Consider the following 24,965-nt stretch of genomic DNA (forward strand, 5'->3'; position numbering starts at 1 on the left):
GGGAAAATAAAACAGAAATAAATTAAATAATGTTTCTTTACATGCTTTCTCTGCACAAAGATTTCAGAAATGTTTATCTCTCAAAAAGACAAAAAAAAACCACAAAAACCATAGCAGTAACTTTTTTCTAACAAGCCCTTACATCTGCTAGACTACAAATTGTTGATATTAAGGTGTCTAATTTTAAGCACCTTATTTTAAAAATTCCATCCATACAGATGCCAAATCAGGTGGCACCTGATGAAAGAGCCCAAGCACCCTTGCCCTTAAAAAGATCAGTATCAGAAGGCAAAAAGAGGGAGCAAATAGTACAATTCCCAATATATCCATGCAGGAAGGACAGAGGCTGAGTCAATTCTATTAGAATTTCACTGTACGCTTGCAAGAAATGCAAATATTTCAGTTGTGATAAATCATGCATTAAATAGCTTCTAAGACTAAAACACCAGTCTCCCACTGCATCTTATTTTAAAATTTACTCAACAAGTTTTGTATTTTCTTTAGCTAAACATTTGCAGAGCTACAATAAACTCCCTGTGTTCTCCCACCCTGAAATGCAGCTTGGGAACTCACTGATATGGACTGCTTTCCCCTGGCTCTTAGGCACCGAGCAACAGATCACAAATTGAAAGCTTGGAGATAAAACATTTCCCCCCACTGGTCAACTCCTACTGCAGAGCAAAAATTCTTCTTTTTCCTCAGGTGCACAAAGATCTTTTAGTTACTAAAATTAATACTTAAATTTAACCCGTTTCTATGATTTATCCTCAACAGTTCTGTACAATATGCTCATCTCTACTTGGCACTCAATTTTCCTCCCTAAGTTGTCAACAGTACACTTCATTAACAGATCCCGATGTTTTTCTGGCTTACGAGCAAAAATCTCTTCCACCTTAGTTAGTAATTTCTCAATAAAAAAAAAATATTCAAGCTTACAAATTTCGACCCTTTATATTACCATGTGAAAAAAGACCTCTCATCTTGCATTAAGCTGTTCTGAACCCAGAATGGAAAAAGCAATGGTTAAGTTTTGTCATTAAGATATTGTTCAAATGAGTGCTCAATTCAGTTGACATGCTTTACATTTCCAGAATAACCACAGCATTGTTTTGGAAGAAAACAAAAAGTGGAGCCATTTTTATTTCAGTAATGCCTACTGGCTACTACTGAGGTTAAGGCACCACTTGATGTAAGTCTGTAAATACAAGGCAACTTTCCTCTAACTTTACTTACAGTTAAAACCTGTACATGTGAGATAACCACTGGACAGGAGGCAAAATTAAGGCATAAAAAGAAAGGAATTAATCTAAATTTGCACACTTCAAAGCAGAGAGAAAGCCTATGTATGGTAACACTCCAGGCAGGAACCCACAAAGCAATTTTTCAGTTTATTTTTTGTTTGTTTGATTGTTTAAGTACAGATACACCCATAGCAGTATTAAAAATGGCAACAAATGAACAACGTAGTACAACTAAAAAAATCAGTTGTCTCTCTTTTTCTGCTAACTGTTGCTTAGAGAAATCAGTATCTGAAGAATATCTGAAGAATAAGGCTTGAAGATTTGCTAGAAGGCATGAATCTGAAGCAATTAAAGCATGTGGAGCGTCATAAAAGTCTTTAAGTATGAAGCACAGTTGATAGGGAAAAACACTGGAAGAATTCAGATGATACTGTATTGCTCTTCTTTCCCCTCAAGGCAATTTTTATCACAGCCTATTGGACTATATTAAAAATTCTTTCATTAAATTTTTATTACCACTGACAATACTACGTATGAGATGCGTCTTTAGACCAGGAACATTCTCTTTCTTACCACAGTGATTAAAGCAATGTAATGCCGATATCTAAGAAAGAGTTTTTTTTTTTTTAATCTTCACTTCAACACCCATCAAGAGCATCGTGGAAAATATCAGAGTGTGAACCAATATTCAATCTGAATAAATAATGTGGTGGTGTTGTTATTTTGTTATGGTAAGCAGAGAAAACTGAAAGTGCTAGCATAACAGACATCAGGAGCATCAGCGCTCTGTTCATCTAACACATCAGTCATAAAGGAGTTAAACTGTCAGGAAAATGCAGGATTAAACTTGATACACAGTGCCATGTGAAAGAAGGAGGAGAGTTATTTTTCTTTTAACTCACATTCACTCGCTATTATACCTACAAGTTTACTTAGAAGTAGGGCAATGACATTTGCTTCTTGTTACTTAAAACGCATCAGGAATGTCTCACAGAATCTGTAGTTCTACTTATTGTCCCTGTTTCAAAGGCCAGAATGACGCTCAGTGCCACCTGCCATACCTAACCAGTAGTTCAATATCGCTATTCCGATTACTCAGTGCCTCATGCATTACAAACCACACTTTGGGAGCACTGGGAGCTCACCGGAGTGCAATTCCTCCCTACTTACAACCCAAATGTTCTGCTAGAATAAGTGGAATTCTGGTCAGAACTTTTATGTGGGACAAGAGACCAAAAATATATAGGAATTCACATCGGCCATCGCACACCTGCCAGGTCATTTACCATCAGGAGAATATAGTTCAAAGGGAACAGCCCCAACAAGCAAGAGCAATGAATGCAAAGGAGGGTGGAGACAAGGATCACTGGTTATGTGAATCCTGAAACTTCAATTATCTGAAATAGTGAAGGGACAGATTCCATCTCACGGCTAGTGCTTTTACAGGCACCTCTCTGATATTCTTACTGTCTCATGTGACATCAAGTAAGGATGAAAAGACTTGAGCCTAAGAAAAATTACAGCTTTTGTCTACTGACTGCAGCCCACAGTGCCTGCACTGGACTGCTGAAGGGCAAAAGCCTCTGCATGCAGTACTCAGAGTCACAAAAGAGGTACAGAACAGATCAGGCTGGTAGGGAAGCCCGCAGATATCTTGTTCAACTTGCTGCCCAAGGCAGGGCTACTTTCAAAACCAGATCAGGTTGCTTAGGGCCTTGTTCCATCAGCTTCTGGAAATCCCCAAACATAAAGACTGCACAGAGCCTCTTGGCAATCTCACCAAGGGCTCAAACACACTTTCTAAGGAAAAGAAAATCATTCCACTCAATTGGGATTTCTCTTGATGCAGTTTGTGACCTTCTGTTCTTACACTGTGTACCAAAGGCAGTCAGGGAAGGGAACTATGATAGGGGGCTCATTCATGTAGTGCATCCATTCAGCCAGCAGCTATGCCTGCTCTGAGCTTTTCTTCTCCAGGCCTAAGCAAGTCCTCAGGCTTATCACGCTGGCTACACACTCTATTAGCACTCTGCCTAATTTGCCTGCATCCCTCCTACATAGACTGGGAGGAGCAGAGCAGGAAGGTAAGACTGGAAACTCTTCCAGAGGAAACCCTCAGTGTTGAGCACAGAGCAATCACTTCCCTTGATCTACCAGCTGCACTCTTGCAAATCCTGTAACTCTTACTCCACCACAGAGCAAGCTTTTCAGGGTGCAGTCTGAGTATCACTCAGCCTGTGCACCAGGACCCTTAGCCATCTCTGCAAAGGTGCTATGTAGTCAGTCCTTCGCAGCCAGCTTGGTTTTTCCATCCAGTGTGCAAGACTGCATTTGTCTTTGCTGAGCACCTTAAGTTCTATGCTGGTCCATCCTTCCAAACTGCTCAAGTTCCTCTGAAAGTCAGCCCCACTCTGCCTCCTCCATACAAGATGTTCACACTCATGCATCCCAAACCCAAACAAATGATCAACAGTTCAGTCACCACTTGAGAATTCCTCCTTTCCCCTGTACTATTAACAACCACCTTCACTTTTGTCCATTTTTTTTCCTGTTTTTCTTCTGTTACATTCATAGAAGAAAAACTAGTATTTTAACACTTCATTCTTCTGTTATTAATTAATCAACTCTCCTGCAAAGAACAGAAAGCAGCTAAGGTGTAGGCTGTTTGGCCTATTTAAAGAATGAGCTGTTATAATTGCCATCCATCCCAGATGAATCAAAAAACAATCCCACCTTTTAGTATCCAAGAACTCATGGAACAGTTTTATGAACAAAAATGAATCCAAGAATGAGATTTATCTGGCATTTGACTGAACACGCAGCAGTTAATGCACAATGACACCCACGCACTAATTCTGCTACTTTCTATCATACGTTTCACATTCGTTCCATGACAAATTAAGAGCTTAAAAAAAAGCCAATCAACAGTTTGGCCTTTTAACAGGTTGTTTACATACACTAAAGGGAATCAGAAGCCTCGCTCAAGGTCAACTGCATTGCCAAAGAATGCAGTTCAAAACAAATTCCACCCAGGCTATGTGCCTCTGATCAGGGATTCAAAAAGCTGAATAACACATACTTGACAGACACCTACACTGGAAACACAAATCCCTTGCTCCACTCTCTTTCAGCATTTATTCACTTCACATACACACCTCTACGCAGATTCCTGGAAGCTCAGTTTCCAGATAGCTTTATTATAGTGTCATTAATTTTTCCAGCTCAGAACTATTTTCAGCTGCACATTGATTTCTATTTTGAATCTTAAACCCTAGCTCATTGCTAGGCTTAATTTCATTGTTTGCTTCAAGATTCATTTTGGACTGTTCTCTTGCAAACCAATGATATTATACTGGTGATCTCTGGGCTAAATCTACAGTGATCTTTCTTTTCTCATCAATCTAAAATAACATCAAAGCATGATATCACCCATCAATTTAAAAAACCCTTAAATGCCACATTAATTCTCAGACTTCAAATTCAGAGCGATTGATTTTTTGTCAAAAGATTCTAGATTTGGTTCTTCTCATCTTCATGCCTCTTATGTCCTGTTTTGAGAGGTACCAGAGCACCATAGCCAACTTCCTTCCAAAATTTCTAGTTGAGCTGAACCTGACCTGGCAGTCATCTGTCTTACCAGACCTAGACATACCCTTCATTATTGCCACCAACTAATTTGCACACCAGTCACTCCAGGATCTCTAAAATGACAGTCTCATTTTCCAAAAGTCAGCTCCAGCAAATCTGAGTGTACAAAGCAGCTTCCAAACTCAATAAACATGCTGGGCCATCGTAGTCATTCTTAATGTTCTTCAATTATAACCATGAGAAAAAAAAAAAAGAAAAGGAAAAAATGAATCCTGGGAATAATTAGTGGCACCTATATCCTGACATGCATATTACTCACACCGCCAGAAATTAAAAACACTGCTCCTCTATGCCAGTAGTGTGATAAAACCACATTAAAGAACAGAAAAAACTTACGAGCTTTTTTGTCCCGTGGAGATTGTTTTAAAAATAAAGAACTGCTAGCATATAGTGTGGAGAAGTCAGATGAAAAATCCTGGCTTCTCTAGAAGGTGCCTACTCAACTTTACTCTTTTCCAACAAAAACCACACACACATCAAAATCTAAAGGAATACTTCTCATAAATTTAAGTGCAAACTGCGAGTAAAGCTATCATAAGGCAATCTGACAGCAGATGAGTTTGAAATCCCTTGCAAATATTTTAAATGGCTCCAGTGTCTCAGAGAGGCGACAAACAGGTCTGTGAGTACTAAGTAATAAAAAAGCTTATTTAAAAGTTGTTGAAATACATGTTCCAGACCTGCATGCAGAGACAACTCTTGTTTGCTGCTCAGGAAAGACAAATCTATTTTTAAGGAAAAACTACTTCTGATGACAACGGTTCCAAAATCCTTAAATGAATTTCCACTTGAGCTTCTTTTCCCTATGTAAGACCGTCCACTGGAGCAGTAAGGCCTCTGCAGACTCAGAAGCAACGCTGGACAAACAAGCTTATGCTGTTGCCAGTCCAAGTGACAGATTATGCCCTCGGTCACCCCACCAGAGGACTATGAAAAACAGCCCTGTGTTCAGAGATGACAGCGCCTATTCTAGAACGGAGAACCAACGCCTCCACGCTTGAAACATGTGAGATAAAGTTTGGCTGTCCTCAGAATAGCACAAGAATCACCTACACAAGCTCTGGGAGAACGCCAGGCAGCAGAGAGGCAGTAAGCAGCCTGGACCACTGCTAGCATGCAGCAGCTGCTGACTGTGTGCCAGCACACATCCTGCTACTGCAGGAACAAAAACAACTTAATTAGCAGACAGCCACAGTCTGCACTGCCTTCAGCTCCTGGACAATTTCCACACATAACTCTCCACGTCTTTCGCCCAGTATAGCTGCTGATTCACAAGCAAGGCTTTAAGTATCCGAGTATTTTATGACCTGGTTGTGCCTATCATGGTGGAGACCACTGTGCCTGTGGAAAGCACAATCCTCTAATAACAGTCGTATAGGACAGGAGCTGAATGTGAAGAGAAGTCCAAACAAACACGCTGTTCTGAACAGCAGAGGAAGGAGTTTGCCAGAAACTTCTCAGTTTTTCTGTACTGGCAAGGTGGCACAGCACCAGTGCGGTACTCCAGCTGTAACTTAGAGAAGGAACATCACAACCAGCTCAGAGCACTTCTCACGTGCTCAGCCTTTCCTCCTTTTTCACAACCATTCTGAATTTTAAAGGGGGATGCAGCTTTTTCAAAACAAGCTTGGCTGAGTCACCAATAAGAACAGCAGCAGAATGTTACAGGCTGGGGCTAATTGGCAGGACCTGGAAGCACTGGAAGCCTTCAAGGCACAGAGCTAAACAACTGGAGCTCAATGGCCAGATGGTGCAACCATTCCTTGGGAAACCTGGCACTAGCCTCAACCAGCAGCTGAGACGCTGAGTAATTCTGGCTTAAGTGCTGGAAAAACTGCCTGAAGACTTGCTCTCTCAGCTGTGGGTGAAAGTGCCACACATCCGAGGCAGGCTAAAGCAAATGTAGATTACTGCACTGAAAGTAGGAGGTAGCTAAAATGCATCAGATTTAACAGGAGTCCCTGGTCCCTGCTGCAGGTTTGAGGCAATGGTTTTGCACAGAAGATAGACTCAGACGATGGGGACGTGGCACGGTGGTGTAACACCGCATTGCCTGCATCCCACTGGGATGCTGCAGTGTCACCACATAATAATTACCTGTTATGGCACAGGCAGATCTATTTTTGAGTGCTTGCAGTCTTCAAACAGAGACTATAATGGGTTTTCTGCCAGCAGACATTTCAGAAAATTAATTCAAATTAACTTCTGAAATGGATTATATAAACGACTTTAAAGCCTTTTGTGGGCACTCTTCTTCATAACGAAGAGTGACTTTAATCAGTTTCAGTTAGCTTATTACAAGAATAAATTAAGATCTATCAGAGCCCCTTCAACTCTGAATTCACTTCCTTACTTAATTTGGATTAATTGTTCCTGTGTCTCTCCATCAGTGGCTGGAGAGCACACAGAAACAAACATTCCTGCAATATCTTCTTACTGACAGTACTGTGACATATGTAACATAAGGTGCTCTTCAGCATAGCTGGTTTTGTTCCTAATACCAAAGTAAGCATGGCTGTAAAACTTACTGTTGTGGACAAATGGAAAAACCCTAGTAATATCTGAAACTGATGCGCTGCTGCTGTGTTCTTGCTTCTACCAACACAACACTTTGGTTGTTCCATTTATGTATTTCAGGTTCTCTCTAGGACTCCAACATCCATCCAAGTTTCTGGACCCTCCTAACTCCTCAGAAAGGTCTCAGGCCAGCTATGGGAACAACAAGCAAAGGAAGAAGCTGTCATATCCACGTTCCAATTGATCTCCAATTTCATTATCTTGATACAGATAGGACAGCCCAATACCATTTGCAGTTACAGCATTACAGAAAAGCAGAAAAAAAAATTAGCATTTCCCATAAAGAGCTGGCTGAAATAGCCTCATGCACTCCAGAACAGCAACCTCAGCAATGGTTAGGTGCAGCCTTTCACCCACCCCCAGTCTCCTCAAAAGTTAGGTTATGGATGTCAGTGAGGGACAATCAACAGATGGTGTCAGCAGGGACAGGGTCCCATGCCATCACATCAGAGAAGGCAGAATAGCAAATGATGCATCTGCCAGGCTTCGCTCCAAAGACACTCACAACCGAATGCTGTGGATGAAGCTGACTGTGATTTGAGCTGCGCTTGACAGCCCTCAGCTTCTCCTCAAGTTCAGACCATACCCAGAGACTACAAAAGAAGCTCAAAACAAATGAACAAAGCAACTTGCATTTTACTGAAGTCCTCTTCGGAGCTGGAAGTAGGCTCAAGGATCAGGCAGCAATCACTGAACAGAGACTTTTCCTTATGACTAGGGTTGGCTGCTGCCTCATCTGGGGACAAGAATAACCTGTTTTGACAGATTTATTGTTCTTGTCATTTCCCACTAAACTTTCGTTAAAAGTTTTATGACCCATTTCCTACAACCAACACCCTTGCACCAGCTGACAATGCAAGGAAGTCAAGCAGACAGAGGGGAGGCAAAACAAGCTGAGAAGAAATTCATTCTGCTTGCTCAAGTGTCTTCCCCAATATTTTCCAGAAAACACTGCTACAGTATTCACTTCTTTCTCAAATACCACATCTTCCCTAGAAGCACAATTTTTAAGTCACCTTCTACTCTCACACAACATCACTGAAAGAACAGCATTAGTCACACAACCTATTTGCCTATAGCTAATTGAGAGAGTAGCTTTCTTGTATGTGCCAAGCAGACACAGGACAACAGTTCATTTGTATTTATGCCCTCTGTATCTGCAAAGCAGCGAGCTCTGAAGAAGTTGAGTAGCATTCCACTGACCAAATTACTGTGATACTGTCTTCCTAGAGAAAACTTGCACAGTGTTTACATGTTAACTGAAGGCTCCATCAGTTACTTTGAAATTGAGATGAATGAAAACCTTGGGACACCAGAAATAAAGTTGTCTCATCAGGGAAACTTGCAATAGTATAAACACAAGAATTTGTCCTTATGTTGCCATCTTTTTAAATTACTATGGGTTTGCAAGTATGTATGCATGCCTGAGCATACGTGTATTTAAGCATGAGGAGCTGAGATTCTGTTTATAGCATTTATTTGCTATGCATTGTTGTATAAGTGTTTGTATTACCAGAAAATAGCTCTGAGGGGAAAGGAAGCAAGAGTGAAACAGAAGCGAGCATGAAAGAAAGGGTAATAAACAGCCTGTAGGAGCACCCAAGATGTGTGAGCTTAAGACTCACATTTGTTGGAAGCCTTCTGAGGAATCTTATCACTTCTTTCTCACAGGTTAAAATGAATATGTACTCGAAAACAGAAGTTAGTTTTACTTATGTTAGGTCTAATACTAAGGCTGACAAAAAAACTCAAAATCCCGCAGAGTTCTTTGGCATCTTTCATTTGTAGTTTTCTGCAAGATCTTATGTAACCTTCACAGAGAATATGAAAGAGGAACAACTCGATGCTGCATTACAGAATATACATCAGAGCATTCATACTGTGCTCCAAATCACACATGTAGCACCATTTGTCCCAAAGAATTCAAAAGAACTTTACAACCTTCACCAGACTATGAAGTTGGCCGATACAAAGCCCTGACATGTAGAACTCCCACTGCAGCAAGTAGTCGGAGTTTCACATTCAGAGAATAAGATTTGCAAACTGATGCCGAGCGCAGTGGCAAGAGAGCACAGCTTCAGGGTAAATCTATACCCCAAGAGCATAGCAGATTGTCTGAAGCCTGAGAACTTCCTGATATGATTGAAAGAATTTCTTTTAACTGTGAACAAGTTTTTCTCCTTGCTATGCAACTGCTCAATGGTCTTTGTTTCACTACAAGCTGCATTTTGCACAGAACGAAAAGCAGATGATCTTTATTCTCAGAAACACGTAGATAGCCCTATTCCTACTCCATTCAAGATCAAACACACCTCAAGACAGACCAGGGAGGAAATATAGAGGTGAAAAGAGGTAGGAGAAACAGTGACCTATCACTTCACTGAACATTCTACCTGCATGCATTCGAGTACATATCATAACAAGGACATATTCAAGGAAGATAGCCTTGTGGGGGATGACTTTAATGACAAAATGGTAGTGGAAAAAAAAAAAAAACAAAAAAAACAACAGGAAACAAACTGGAGTGGGCATTAAATGTACAATCAAACTATAATGCTTAAGACTAGAAGCTGTTTCTCGCATAGACTGCAACAATTTCATGACACACTGACACAAGATGTGAGAAGTACCATTACTGAGTAACCACAACCTCTCTCATATCTCTAAAGAGAACTATTCAGAGATGCAATTAAAAATATGGCAAGCAGCCATACATGGATTAGGGAAATGCAATAACTACCTCAGTAGAATTAATAACCACCTCAGTAGAATTTGAGCTGGGATTAATTTTTGTTTATGCTGAAATGGTTATTATGGTTACACTAATACAGGTTTCAGGAATTTCAATGCAATCAGATTTTGTAGGTATCGAACAGCACCATCCCAGTGAGCTCCCTGCAATACCAGCTCAGCTCTGACACATGCAGAGGACTGCAGCCCTACAGAAGAGCAGGCAGCCATCCTCTGCCTCCTCTGCCCAAGCTCACTCAAGGATGAGTCAAGCCTGCCATGCTTTATATTGTAAAACCTGCATAAGCAGCAGCATGGTAATAAGAGCCATAACAACAGAGATCCACAGAGAACAGAAGAGATGCATCTTTCAAATTTTGAAAGTGAACGTACCCAAAAAATACCTTACGTTCACATCGTTGATAAGCCAAGCATTCATCACTTCCCTTACTCAGAGCAATTTATGGGTGAGAGTTCAAAGCAAAAAGCCCAAAGTAACATATTCTGCGTAGTGCAGTGAATTTTATGTCTTCCTTCCTCCATCACATCTGTTTATTATCCTACTGTATTTCCACTCTTGTCAATGGGCAGACAGACACTTACTAGAAGTACTGCTTCCAGACTGACTGGCTTTGGTACTTGAGTACTTTACGGTAACTTTCTGCTCTTGAAAACACTAAACAAGGAAGGAAAAGAAGCAAGCCTGGGGAAGCTACTCGTCATGACCAGGCCTCAAGAGAAAATGCTATTTTATTTCCTACGTTGTATCAGTAACCTGCTAGTAAGTTTCAAATTTTAAAAGCTACTCTAAGCATTGCTGACATCACCAATTTCATATGTACTTACACCTTCGTGGGCAAAACAGGAAACTGCCAGGTATATTTGCATAAGAAAAATATATGCGATGATGCTCTTGGTTCTGCCTGATTTAGCAAGTCTTCAAGCAATGCTGGTAAGCAGACTTGTCCACAAGTACACTTCTATCTTTAGATATTTTTGATAGCATGCCAAATATAACACCATAACCATACTTCTAGGGCCATCCCTAATACTGTTTAAAACAGGCAATACAAGATGAGGATGCCAAAAGAAATAGAAAACAAAATTTGAGGGAATGTTCTTCTTGCAGAATTTCTTGCTTTGCCTAATTAAATCTAGTCTGCATGCCACCTCTCAAAAATCAAATTCTAAGTAGTTGAAGTAGGTGCCCAAAAACAGTGATGCCCCAGATTAGTAGATATCCTAAAGAAGTGTAGCAGAGAGACCTGTGCATATTCCATTTCAAAATTCAAGGCAAAAAAACAAACCCACACATAAGGACAGAAATATTACTTGCATATATTCACTTAAACTCTTTAGTAACCCAGCTTTTCATTTGTAAAATGCTTCTGTCTTCTCTCCTGCCTTAATACATTCATACAGTGCTGTCACTGCAGTATCCAACAAACACGGTACCCAAATTTGTTCAAAGCAGCTTTCAATATTAAAATTTAAATCCTGCAAAATACCTCAGAAGCTTCAGAGAAAATGCAGAGGCTCACACGTATTTTCTCAGCCCCGTGCTCTATTATTATACAGACACTTGATAGCAGCTCTCTGCTTCACTAGCGATGGATTAAAGCAAAATTCTTTTAATTAAAAGCCCCCAATTATTTAAATTATTTTAAAATAAGACAGAGAAGACAGAGTCATTCCCAATGACAAGTCAGCTGCTCTGAGATGAAGGAAAGCGATGCTGACAGCCACCTAATCCTCCTCCCTGTTGCAGGCATGCTGGGAACTCCGTGGGGCAACAGCAAGGGAATTCTAACGTCAGAAGGAAAAGTCTCGTCAATCTGGCACTGAACCTGCACATCTCCACCCATCAGGTGAATTTTCTAGACATGATAAAATAACGTTAGGCACTACAGACACAAAACCGCACACGCAGTATCTGCCTAATGTAATCAGACAACCAAGAGGCAGGGGAATATTCTAAGTCCTTCTGGTTTTCAGTGCCTTAGCTGACCTCATCCCTTTGCCTATTTAGCACGCTGGTTCTCTGATATGAAAGCTAAGTTTTTATCCAGCTTCTTCTGTGGCTTTCCAAAATTTAACCATATATTAGTGTTGCTGCCTGCTCTTTCTGCTCGATTCTTATAGTGCATTCAGTGGAGCTTTCAAAACAAAGAGACAATTAACTAAACCCACAACTTGCACAACTCCAGGCTTTTGAACTCGCAAAGTAGAAAACATCATGGCTGTAAAAAAAATAAATAAATTACCAGGGGGAAGTTTACCGTCTTTAAAAGAGAAAATATTTTCTGCTCTAAGTTTCCTACAGCTGAAGAGCCCACACTGCAAGGGATCAGAAAAGTTTACACCTCTTTCATTTATGACTTCAATTAACCAGAAGCAAAAAATATAGAATATAAGCAATGCAAGGGTTTTCCAATTAAAAAAAAAAATAATTAAAAACAAATATTATACTGCTCCTTAGTAAATCTGTCACCTGCCACCTGGCTAGCTGCTACTGTACAGCCTGCCTGCCACCAAATCCCTTGTTATAACTGGTAAATAAATAAGCTTTTCGCTTGAATGCAGCAGCAGAACTACAGAAGGTAATCTCCTCACTCTCACTTGAATGCAAAATAAAACACAGACAATTGAAAATACAGAATTGCAGTACACTATAAAATAGGAACAGGTAACATTATTGATTATCTAATATACTTCAGGTAACAATTATTCAGAAATCCAGTTTGATATTGCAGCTACTTGTAGGGAGGTATACCTTCCATGGTTCCAGCTCCCATAAAGCTTCAGCTCTGCCACAAAGTTAGAAACAAAGTGCAATGAAAATCAATACAAACAGCAGATATAACGTTTGTACTTCCTCGGTCAAATGAATCCTGGAGAGCACTACAAATTTACCTCATCATTGCAACAGTGCCCCAAATCTTGCAAATATTTTGCCAGCAGTGAAGTCACCTTTTTGACATCATCTGCCACTAAAAGCAGCTTTCTCTGGACTAGAAAGGTATGGCAATCAATCTAACATTACTTATTAATTTATATAGGCCATATTTGAGTAGGAATATAAATAGATAGCCAACCAGAACACTGCATAGTGTTAGTGGAAGAAGAATGAAGAGAACACAGAAATAACTGTGCATCAGAAACAGTCCCAAGACAACCAAAAAAAATATTCCCTCTCCTATTAACTGACAGTGAATAAAAGATTATGAAAAAATTGAGTATCTGACTAGTCTGTATTTCTAAGTCCCCTACATTCCTAAAAGCTACTTCCAAAATCAAAGGTAAGCCTGCATTTCCAAGTCTGTTCACATCAGCTCTAGTACTAGTCACACCAGTTGTTTGACACAGGATGCAAGCTACTTACCATAAAGCAGTTCACTACTTACCATTAAGTAGTTTGCATCCAATGGCAGCAGCTAAAAGGAAGAGTTTCACACAACGTAATTTTGCCAAGATTTATCTTCTAGAAAAATGCATAACTCACTGAAATACACTTAGTATATTCTTTTCCTAAGCTCACATTTACTTGATCTTTGATTGATTTTTTACTTGATGGCATATGGAAATTTAGAATCCCTACATGGAAAACTCTTAAATGACATTTGCTGTATGAAGGCAATGAGAGATGCTGATCTTCATTGAAGTGCCTGCTGTGCAGGCAGCACACAACACAAAGTCCAATGCAATTCATTTTCTATAGTGTATTTTCTTTCTATATACAAGACACCAAACATCTCAGAGACAAAACTGTAAGGTTAAGATTTTAAAGAAAGAATGAAAAACATGAATGGTTCCATTCGTTCTCCCTTTAAAGTAAATAAATGTCGTCTTCTACGCTTTCCCAGTTAGTTCTGGAATTAGAAGCAATACTAACACAGGAAAATACCTATCCTGGTCTTCCCACAACCCCTGTTTCAATGATATAAGGAGGGCTTACAAACCAACGAGATGCACATTAAAGATTTATATCTGAAAAATAAAGAGACACAGGAAGGGACTGAGGAATTCACCAACTACAAACGTGCATTTCAGACTCCCTGTAAGTGCCAGGAGGCATACAAGCCTTCAATTGATATACTCAGCTCCTGTGCATCCTGTTTCCATGCAGTGCCATCAATCTAAGAGCTCCTGCACAAACAGGAATCACTGGGCAAATGCAGCTGCCCGCAGAGTGCTGCACAGCAGGGATTTCACAGCACGCAGCAGCACGATTCAAGCACTGGATCACGATGCAGAGTATGCCACACATGTCCACCCCACATCTATGCTCTGCAAACAGAAGCATCTTTTCCACAGGCAGAAGGTCAGCCCATTCTGCAGGTGGTAACAAGATTAATGCTGCTACTCCCTCAGAGCAGCCCAAAGGTAAGGTGATTAGCACGCTTGCCATCATGTATTCTCACCATACAAAACAGCACTTTCTGCCACGACTTGTACAGAATACAGTTTGTTTCAAGGAGTTTTGGGGGCTGACAACTGAGAGAACTATAGTAAGCTTACAAGTGAACTAGACTCACGTTCATAGCACACACATGTGAATGTCACATTTTAAAAGATGTGTCATAAGATAAAATGTATGCAGACACTTGCAAAACACGTGCACCGATCTGGTCTTGGGGGAACAATAACAGAAGAAATCTATGAACAATAATATTAAAACAGTAATATATTGCTTTTGTGAATTTAAAGTTCTTACAATGAAAAGCAAAACTTCAAACTTAATTAAAAAAAAAAAAAAGAAAATCAAAGGATAGAACAGATTTTTCAGACACACACACACACACACACACACAGAAAAAGTATTGCACTGACCTTAATACTGAAGTGACAATTCTCTGGATTCTTAGAAGGACACAAGAAATGTTTCTGCAAATAAGGATACACCTCTGACTGCATTTCTTGTGATGAAGAAGACAGTTGCATTGTTTTCAGGGTCCCAAAGAGAAAGCTAATACAAAAACTACAGAAGGCAACCAGATGGAATGGCATTCTGCAGAAAAGCACTGGCCTGAACAGTGGCATCTCTGGGGATTTATTTCAGAAAAATAAACCTAACTCAGACCTGGACAGTCCTAGAAGGAGAGATGCCATAAGCAGAGCTTGTCACAGTACAGGCATCTAAAAACTGGATGCTAGGGTAGTTCGTGTCTAAAAACAATCCATCACTAAGTGCAGCTACAGGACCTTCCTTCACTTTCTTCAATCCTGCAATGCTTTTAAGATCTACATATAATCCCTTCACCTTCTGCCCAGGATTTCAGAACCAATAATTCTGTAATTTCAGTAAAACCAGGCATTTGGATAGATTAGTTTCAATGGCTCGATTTCTTCATTTTATTGATCTATTTCAAAAAAGCCTGTTGTAAGGAGTTTCAAAGCCTAACCACCCATTCCCCTCCCCCTACAGGTTTCCAATTCATATCACTGATTGCCCTGATTTATTTGTTAAGAGAAAATAAACAGTCCTTATCTATCTTTTCTAAACCATTAATGATTTTAATACAGAAAGAGAGTGAAGCAAGGAGCCCAAGATAATAATCCAAATTCTTCCTTCACTCTCTGTAAGCAGTCTAAGAAAAGCAAATGCTTGGAAGACCCTGAACAGGGATATTTAAGTCATGCTGAATATCTGAGAAGAAAAAAAATATACCTAGTCTTTACTTTTTGGGCTTCTGCTTTACCTCCCAGGCAATAGTAAACTATTTCTAGTAACAGCTGCTAAGAATTGTGAAGAGTATTTTTAGGATGTAACCAAGCACAGAATATTTTTATCCACGATTATACGCTGTCAAAGTCAGATGAGCATCAGTTAGGAGGTTTAGCCAAACTCTATCTCTCCTTATCATGCACTCACAAATAACTTGAAAAAGCCATTTAAGAAAGGGTGTAACAGAGCAAACTGAGCAGTCCTATCACTGCTTGGGTGGGGAACACCTTCACCTTGTTATATTCTGCATTAACAGTGGTAACACTACAGTATGTTAAGCTAGACAGTCCAATGGTCTTCTAAGCTTCATACATTGTGACACTGATTTCAGAGGTACTGGGAAAACTCATTATTTCACCACGTTACTTCAGCATTTCACCAATGCAACACAAAATGAGAATCTGGCTGGTGTGATGACAAATGGAGAATTCTGCAGCCTTGGGGAGGTGGTCATGTGTTTGGCTGCTTGTTTTTTCCCCCACTTACATGTTTATTTCTTCACTGTTTCCAAATATTAAACAGTCAAGATGACGTTGCATCAACCTTCTGCTTGTACTGCCAGATTCTGTGAAGGATTAAAAAGAATTTTTCAATTATTTTCTCTCATCTTTGAGATTCTGAGAGAATCTCTCACGGATATGAAGAGGTAGGAGGTAACTATCTTTGTCAGAAAGACAAGCCGGCTTTGCACTGAGACGTAAGGGTATCTTTTCCACCTCCACATTAATTACTTTTGCTTTGTGCAGCATTATGTAACATATCGCTGTGAAACTGTCTTGCAGTTTAAGTTTTCCTACCCAAAACAAGGAGGGACCTGCTCCCTTACTGTCACTGCAACTGCATGCTGGCAGGAAAACAGATCACTTCGAGATTTCCAGACTGCACTGCTGAGAGGAATGAAAGAACAAGTTGCTGCTAAATGCCTGCAAGACAGGGATAAGGGATGCTGCTCATGCCAGAGTGATTGGCCAAACTGAGGGATCCAAAAATATATTGCCTATTTCTCTCTCATAACACGGAACTGAGAGTATAGAAGCAGGAAGGATCCCAGCAGGCCACCAGCTTACATTAACAACAGAAAAAGCACCAAAAGTGATTTTAACAATCCTTCTCACACTGTTCTCTGCCACAGGACGTAAAAACAGGAAGCACATAGAGCCACATAAAACCTGAGAATGGTTTACATTATTAATTAAAATTCTGAGAACTTTTCTGCTTGGAGACCAGGTGCTTTCATTACTCCAAAGAATAGTAAAAGGAAAGAGGAAAACAACAAGGAAAAAGAAACCAGTTCACTAAAGCAACAGAGATGCAGGTGCCTCATCTTTTTGCTTCAGCATGACGTTATCTGGTATCTCAATCTATCTCTGTACATGAAAGCTCAGTTCAAGGGGTAAAGGAGAGAGATGTCCAGAGAATGGAAAGGAACAGAGGAATAAAGAATAACTGTAGTATACACAGACAGGTGACACAAGCCTTGCTGTGACATGGCTTGCCCACTTACAGTACTGACCATGCATGGTAGTAGTATTCAAGAATCACAAACTGGCTAAGTTGGAAGGGATCTCAGAAGGCCATCATCAACAAATCCTCTGCTCAAGCACAGACACCTAAAGAAAGCTGCCCACTACCAAGTCCAGGTGGCTTCTGAAGATCTCCAAGGAGGACTGCTCCACAATCTCTCTGGGCAACATGTGGCACTGCTCGGCCACCTCGACAGTAAAGAAGTGCTCCTTGATGTTTAGGTGGAACCTCCTGCATTCCAGTTTGCACTCACTGCCTCCTGTCCTTGCATTACAGAAAAGTAGTCAGAGATTCACAAAGCCAAAGGAAAAATAATTCACTGCACTAAAAAAATAAATAACTTTTCACCTTCTCCTTGTTTAATATATGTACTCTACTTACCAGGATCTACATCCTCCTCAAAAAAGGGAAACATGGAAACATTGCAGTGCAGCATGATGGATACCATTAATAAAGAGCATATGAGACTCAGAAAGTAGAGTTCCCTCACACGCATCTGTACGGCTGCCTTGAGGGTGGTTAATCGGGACAGAAGAGTATGTTAGTGTTTCTTTTGAGATTCACTGCCATTTCTTTAATCTTCCCTTTGAAAGCATGTGCAATTCCACAAATGAGAGGAAGAGCTAAGGATACCAGACAGGAAAACTAAAAGCTACTCACTTCTGGCACTTCAATGTTAACTAAGAAGAAACAGAGATGCTGTAGAAAATGACTGGACACTGACCCTGCTGCTGAGGGAAACAAAAAGTGATTAAAGGAGTTGGGAGAGTCAGGGAGGAGCGTGGAAAAAGTATCTGAGATGTTGAGTCTCTAAACTGAGACCAGACTGAACTCGTAAGGTTCTGCAGATCTTTGCACCAGACCTTACATTTCTCATATGTACTCAACCATGAAATAAAAGCAAACTCTTGCTGGAAAAAATGACTTGCCTGTTTCTTTTAAAAGTGAAGCCTGTAATTCCACAGTCATCACTGGGAAGGATGAAGGTGCTCCAGGAGGCCACACGGTGTAATTACACCTCTGTGATATCTGAAGCCAAAAGAAAAGACCAAAGCTTACCTGCTCCAGGGCTAGGCCACCTACAGGCACTGTGGGCGTGACTACAAAAGACTCCAAAAGCCAAATTACAAGAAGTGAGTTCCTTTGGTCACAGGAATGTGCGACACTGGCTGTGAGTCGTTTCACCTTTCCCTCATTAAAGTCATTATGTAGCTAGGAAAGCCAAACTTTGTCTCACGAGTTCTGAGATGCCTAATGGCCACCAAATCAGTAGCTAGACATAAACTGCTGGGAAGGCATTTGTTGGCCCCAAGGGGTAAGCTGATTACACACCAGAACAGCATGAAAGTGAGGTGATTAACTTCTGTGGAAATACAGCCACAGGGCTGCAGCTATTTAGCTTCACAAGTCCAAATCTGTTTTTTTTTTTTTTTAAAAAAAAAAAGCTTATAATACGATATACTTCTGATTGCATAGAAGAATATGCACAAACGTATGCCTCACAGCTCTGGATATGAAACATAACAATGATCCAGACAATTCTCAGGCTGGACTTCTGATTTGAATGAACAATTTTTTTGGTTAAAGTTTATCAAAATCATACTGCGACCCAACATCTCTCTGGATGACAATTTCTAGGTAAAGGTATGCGTGGATACGTGGCAGCATTTTCTCCAATGCTACATCGAGAATGACGAGAGCAGCTGGAGAAGATGGGGCAATTACAGGTGAGCGCGGAACCGACCCCAAGGGCAGCGGTGCAGCGCAGCCCGAGCCGGCCCAGCTGCCACTCCCGCCTCTCGCCCCCAGGGGGCGCCGCCTCGCCGCCTCAGCCCTCCGCGCGCAGCCTGTTTTCCCCGCCCCAGCGGCCCCGCAGCCGAGTTTTACCCTGATCGCCCCTCAGCGCTTCCAGCGCCACAGAGCCGGCCATCCGTCCTCAGCTTCTGCTGAGTTACTGGCAGATAAATTATATTTAAAAAAAAAAAAGTCCCTATACTTGCGCTCAGAAGCAACCTAAATCCGGGGCAATGACATGAGGATCGTATACAGTCTCCGTGCATCACTTTCAGCTTTCATTCTTTATGGAAAGTATATTTGAGGCTGATGCTCTAAACTTGGTGATTCTTACCTTTGATAAATTGGCACACTGCAGTTAAAATCATGTAAGGTGTGAGCTTAGTTCAACTTTGTCATCAGAATAAAGACATTCATTTAAAATTGCCACAGACAAAAATTAAAATGTATTAAAAGGATATTAAAATCTGTTCCAGTCTTCCCAGAACGGGGAAACACCAGCACACACCTCTGTGTAAAAGCACTCCCTGAAAAACAGCTCATCTCCCTTCACCTGGAACAAAGAATCCACGGCTCTGCCATGCAAAGTGGATTTTATCAACTTGATTTGGGGTCGGCCATTCAGTTTCCAACATCTTAAATGTACATACATACACGTCACAGCTAATCCATTTGATGAACCATGTTTATTCGTGCTGCTCTGATGGACTCCGTGAAATTCACCTGCCAACCTACCTGCTTTACAACAACTTGTCACAGTGAAAGTCATTAGAAATAGCTTTACATACACTCTTTTTGGAGAAATAAATAAACAAACAAGGGCTACAAACTCTGTGTGGGTTTCTGCTGTCCCTTAAGATTAGAAAGTCCTCAGAGATTGGTCACAACGTGCGGCACAGAGCCCATCCCTCCTGCCAGCCTTGCTGGGCTTCCCTATGTTAATCTAATTCTAGCAACACAAAACAACATTCAGAGCAGGGTTCACCTTACCCATCAGGAGATAGACATCTCCTCCATGCTGCATCATGAAAGTCTTCCCTACAATTTACATAAAAAACTACATACAAAGGGTAACTTATCACCTTGTCTTACATTATTCAGGATAAATGCTACTTTTAATCCCTCAAAAAATGTTCAGACCAAGTGCAGTAAATGCCATCTTGGTCACTGTCAGTCCAGAAATGGATTCCTGTCCATTTCCATAAGTAAAAAAGCAAACCAAACTAAATGCTTACCTTGGACAGGTCAGCTCAAAGAACTAGTGTGAAAGGGAATCACTGTAGTTTTGAAACAGGGGAAAAAAAAAAAAAGTCTTTAACAGGCTTAAATCAGCTAAAATTACGCTCCTAAAGAATTTTGCTCTTCCTCAAAAATGCAGTCTTTCAATGCTGACAAACAAGTAGCATTGTTCCATTTTCCATAACAAGTTCATAAACATACAAGGCAAACTCTCCCTAAGTGTATTTCTGATAATACAAATCCAAATCTTTTCAAAAGCAATTTTCTGTTTCACGACTAAAAATATTTCTCCATTCTATAACAAGCATTTCCAGACTTCTAATGCTGGGAAACACAAGAAACCATAAAGAAGCGTGCTGTAAAAGACAAAAACAAAAGTCCATTTTAAGATAGAAGGCTCAGGAGTAAAAGGAAAAGATTATACAGTCAATCCTCTCTACTACACTACTGCCAGCAGGGGATTAACAAAAAAAAGAGTAAAGAGAGAGAGAAAGAACGAATAAAAACAACCTTAGGATTAAAGACACAAGCAGCAGCATCACTTCTGGGCCTGAGCGGTGGTTCCAAAGAGGCTCAGGCAAAGGAGCACCACAGAGCACTCCAGCCGCAGGCTCCAGGCGGCCTGACCACCCCAAAGGAAGCAGTCTGTGCAGCAACTGCATGCTGTGCTTTCAGCCTCTCATCTGCTGGTATGTGCTCCCTCACGTATCACAGACAAAACCCCTGTGGCCCCAGAAAGCGCAGCCAAAAGCAGGCAGGTTTACTTCAGTCAAAGTACAATTTCACTGCATGTGACCTAAATTAGATGCAAAAAACAACAACAACAACAAACAGGCAGTACTGAGGAAACCACAGCCTTCACGTGTCTGATCTGATTAGCGTCAAGGAAGGGAGAGTGGTTTGGAAATTGGTATTTATTTGTTTTTAATATCTTGACTTTAATTATGTCCATCTTAAAACACTGACACTTACCGTTTCCAAGGAAAGGCACATCTAAAGCAAAGCAGCTGCAAAAAAAGATGAATCCTGATTTACCTCTGAGTTACAAGAGGCTCACAAAGTGCAGCACCAGCTGTCCACAACATCTTTTTGGAAGCTTGAACCTAATACAAATCTCCTACAAATCACAAACAAATCTGCTGTCTTTTCCCACAGCAGATACCAGAGCACTACCAGCAGGTACCTCAGCACCCTGCAAGGCCATTTTTAATTCTAAGTCATTGCTTCAAACACTGGTCACCTGTGACATGATTAAGTACAGCTTGGGGAATACACTGAGCAAAGGGCACGGCAAGAGGTAATACCAGGAAGGTCTCTCCAGCCTCAGCCTTAGATGCATTCCTAAGGTCAGCATGCATGTAGAGCATCATTTTAGCCACGAGTTTGTCCTTGAAATCACTGGACACAAACCAAATTCTGCAGTGCCCTACCAACAAAACACAGTTCTCCTCTCTCTTAAAAATGCCATAGAAATTGGTTAATTAACAATCTAGAAATAATCTAATCGCAGACTGTAGGACATCTTTAGCACTATGAGCATGCCATCGTATTTATCTTTGCTTTCTGTCATCACATACAAAGAACATGTTTTCACTGCAGTTATTTAACTGACTAGCTCCAAAATAATCACTTCTCACCTCCGTTGACATTTCTGTATATTATTTTTGCCTGAGAAAAAGCCAACCTGAGGAGCTGTGAGGCACATTACACAAAGCAGCTTGAGGCTTTTGTCTGCCTTATTAACAAAATAATGGTGCTAGAAAAGTATTCCTTCTGCTCCCACGCAGATTCAGAATCAAATTTCACAAAGAAAAGGAGTGACCCAGTTCAGCAACGTAAATACATTTCATCTCACATGCTTCAACACTTAACTTCAACACTTACCTGAATTAACTGTGAGATGCTACAGCTTGCATGTCAGACAATAAACTGCATGAATATTTGTTACGATAAACAGAAACAGATAAAGAGAAGGCCAGATAATTGTGGGAAAACTGGCAGAGGTCACTTAAAAAGGCAGAATTCCTACAGCTGAGGCTTTGCCCTGGAGTCCTATGATGAACATTCAGATGTTTGCATTGTTTCAAGCCCAGGGTCAGCAAGCAGCACTAAAGAAAAACTAATAGGCCTACAGTGAGATCAACATCACCAGAATATCAATCTATTTCCAAAGCCATCCCAGAAATACTGCATTTGCCTAAGAAAACCACTGTGATATCTTCAATTTATTCCTAATACAATCCATCTCCCTCGCCTGTGAAACTATAAAATCTTATTAATCTTATTAATGCTGAATCAATTCCAGCCATAAAGTGCTTTTTTAGAGCTGTACTAGGTAACAAAGAATTGCTTTTGCAGATTGTAACGTGTTGCATGTTTTCTTTGGAAAAAAAGCACCACAATGCCTTCAAAAACATGAACATAGAAAAACAACAGACTAAGATTAGGATTCCACAGCCTTCACCCTGTAACAGCTGATAAGTGACTTTCCTTCTCAAAATCTTTCCACCTCTCTACAGCTGTTTATAACGAGAGCAAAGAAACATCTCTCCAATCCAGCCCGGATGATTAATTAACTGATTCAGCAGCAATGCTGCAGCTGTGTTTGCCAAGTTATCATTCTCATGACCATAATTAACACAGAGGAACTTCCAGCGGGAATCAGGCTTGAATGACATCAGTGGTAACAATTAAAGCTCCCAAAGCTTTCGCAGCACTTCAGAGTGGACTTCTCAGCCCTCTGAACAGTCTTTATTCTCTCAGTCCTGCTAAAGGCCTCTTGGAGACAGCTAAAGCTCGGGATGTTTTCACTGGACTCAGAGATCACTCAGAAGCCTCTGACCTGCAGTTTTGCTTCGACAATAACAGTGCCTTACACGCACGTTCTCGTTGTTCACATTTCTTTTTCTTTCATGAAAGCAACAAAAGCACAAGAGGGAAGTCCACAACTGAAACAGTAGGGGAGTTTGGGGGGGAATGAGAAGATTTCTCCCTGCAGCCATCCCTTTGGATTTGTTCGGAAATTCTGCAGTTCAAGCAGGCGAGGAACACAGTGCTTGGCTAAAAATACTCAAGCATACTCAAGCCTTGGCTTTCATCTCCCAGCATCCACACTCCCCTGATCTTTACAGCTCTTAACAATATGTTCAGCGCATGGATTCTTGCGCCTCACGGAAATAAACCAAGCACCTGCCTGGAACAATATATTATCACAGTGGATTTGTAATGTTTTTGTTTTACCTGATGAAGACAATGCCTTTTTCAGCCACAATTCATACATCAACCCAGCGTGCAAAATATCCCAATTCCTCCCACAGGGAACAGTTCCTAATGAAGCAACACACTCCCCTCTTTTCTAAAGGAAATAAAAAGAGGAGCATTCTTGACCTTTTATTGCCCAGGTGTTTCTGGAGCAGCCCCCAGCCCCTGTATGGGTCAGCACTGGGCAACTGCAAAGAAGCAGTTCCTGCTGCAAGTGAGCCCTAATGCTCTCGAAACAAAGCAGCTTGTGGATTGGGGTGAAAAGACATACGAAGGCAATAAAGTTATTATGACGAAGGAACAACCTGTATTCACTTATCTCTGAATACGTTCTGACTCCCTGACAGCTTCTTGCTAGAATAATGCTCTTACGCTGAGCATCTTTTTTATTCCTCATTTTATTAGAGAATTATTTGTGCCTTCTTGTCAACACCCAATTGCATCCCCCCCGAAGAGCCCTTTGGCCAGGTGCTATGAGTGCCTCAAAAGGTCATTTGGATACCTGTCTCAGGAGACTTACCCCAGAAATGGTTTGCAGAATCCAAGAAAACAGCAATCTCTCTAAAATATCACCAACTACATTTTTTTTTCCTCCCCTCTAGGATTCAGTGGCATGGGCAGACCCAAAGCAGTCCCTGCTCCAGGAGGTAACGTTAATCTCATGATACACCTTAGACAGGGAAACACCTGTGAGTTTCAGGCCACATAAAAAGGCCTGAAACTGCTGTCCAAATAGGTGCTTTCAATGGAAAGCAAAAAAGACCTTATAAGGCCTGAAAACACAGGTGCACTGATGGGAAATGAGCAATGAGCTTCTTGGCCATCCCCCGGCATCACGCTCTCCAAGCAATGATGCCAGGAAGGCCCAGTCTATTTTTTTTTTTTTTTTTTTCCCCTAAATTTGAAGCCCAAATTGTTTTTAAGCTCCCTTGGCTGAGAAGGCTCACTGGTGACAGACAGCTTGCAGCAATCCTACCTGCAGAGAAATACTTTTGGGATCCAGATTTCATATCCTAGGTCTGCTCTGGCATCAGCTTAGTCTTTTTGGCTCTGCAGAGAGGACAAAGAGCCTGGACCCCTGGGCACAACTGTCCTTCACCCAGAACAGCCTGTCAGAGGCTCCACACTGCCTTTGCATTTAATCTTGCAGCTGACATTTGAAACTTGAAGCTAAAAGGAATCCCGCAGATGGGATTTGAAGGTCATCCAAACACAACTTTAAATCT

General features: G+C 40.9%; 1 protein-coding gene across 2 annotated transcripts in view; it reads right to left on the reverse strand.

Annotated features, from left to right (window-relative positions):
• ABLIM1 (actin binding LIM protein 1) overlaps nt 1–24,965 on the reverse strand; it is a 174,638-nt gene that overhangs the window by 133,831 nt on the left and 15,842 nt on the right. The window contains exon 1 of one of the 2 annotated variants that reach the window (XM_085230158.1): nt 24,716–24,764. The exons of the other annotated variant lie outside the window; for it this stretch is intronic. Coding sequence (XP_085086284.1) covers nt 24,716–24,749 — 34 coding nt within the window. The 5' untranslated portion in view covers nt 24,750–24,764. Of the gene's footprint in view, nt 1–24,715; nt 24,765–24,965 lie in introns of those variants that run through there. 2 annotated transcript variants of the gene reach the window in all.

The sequence above is a fragment of the Meleagris gallopavo genome, chromosome 8 (assembly GCF_905368555.1).
Source record: "Meleagris gallopavo chromosome 8, MGAL_WU_HG_1.1, whole genome shotgun sequence".
In the NCBI taxonomy this organism is placed as follows: Eukaryota; Metazoa; Chordata; class Aves; order Galliformes; family Phasianidae; genus Meleagris; species Meleagris gallopavo.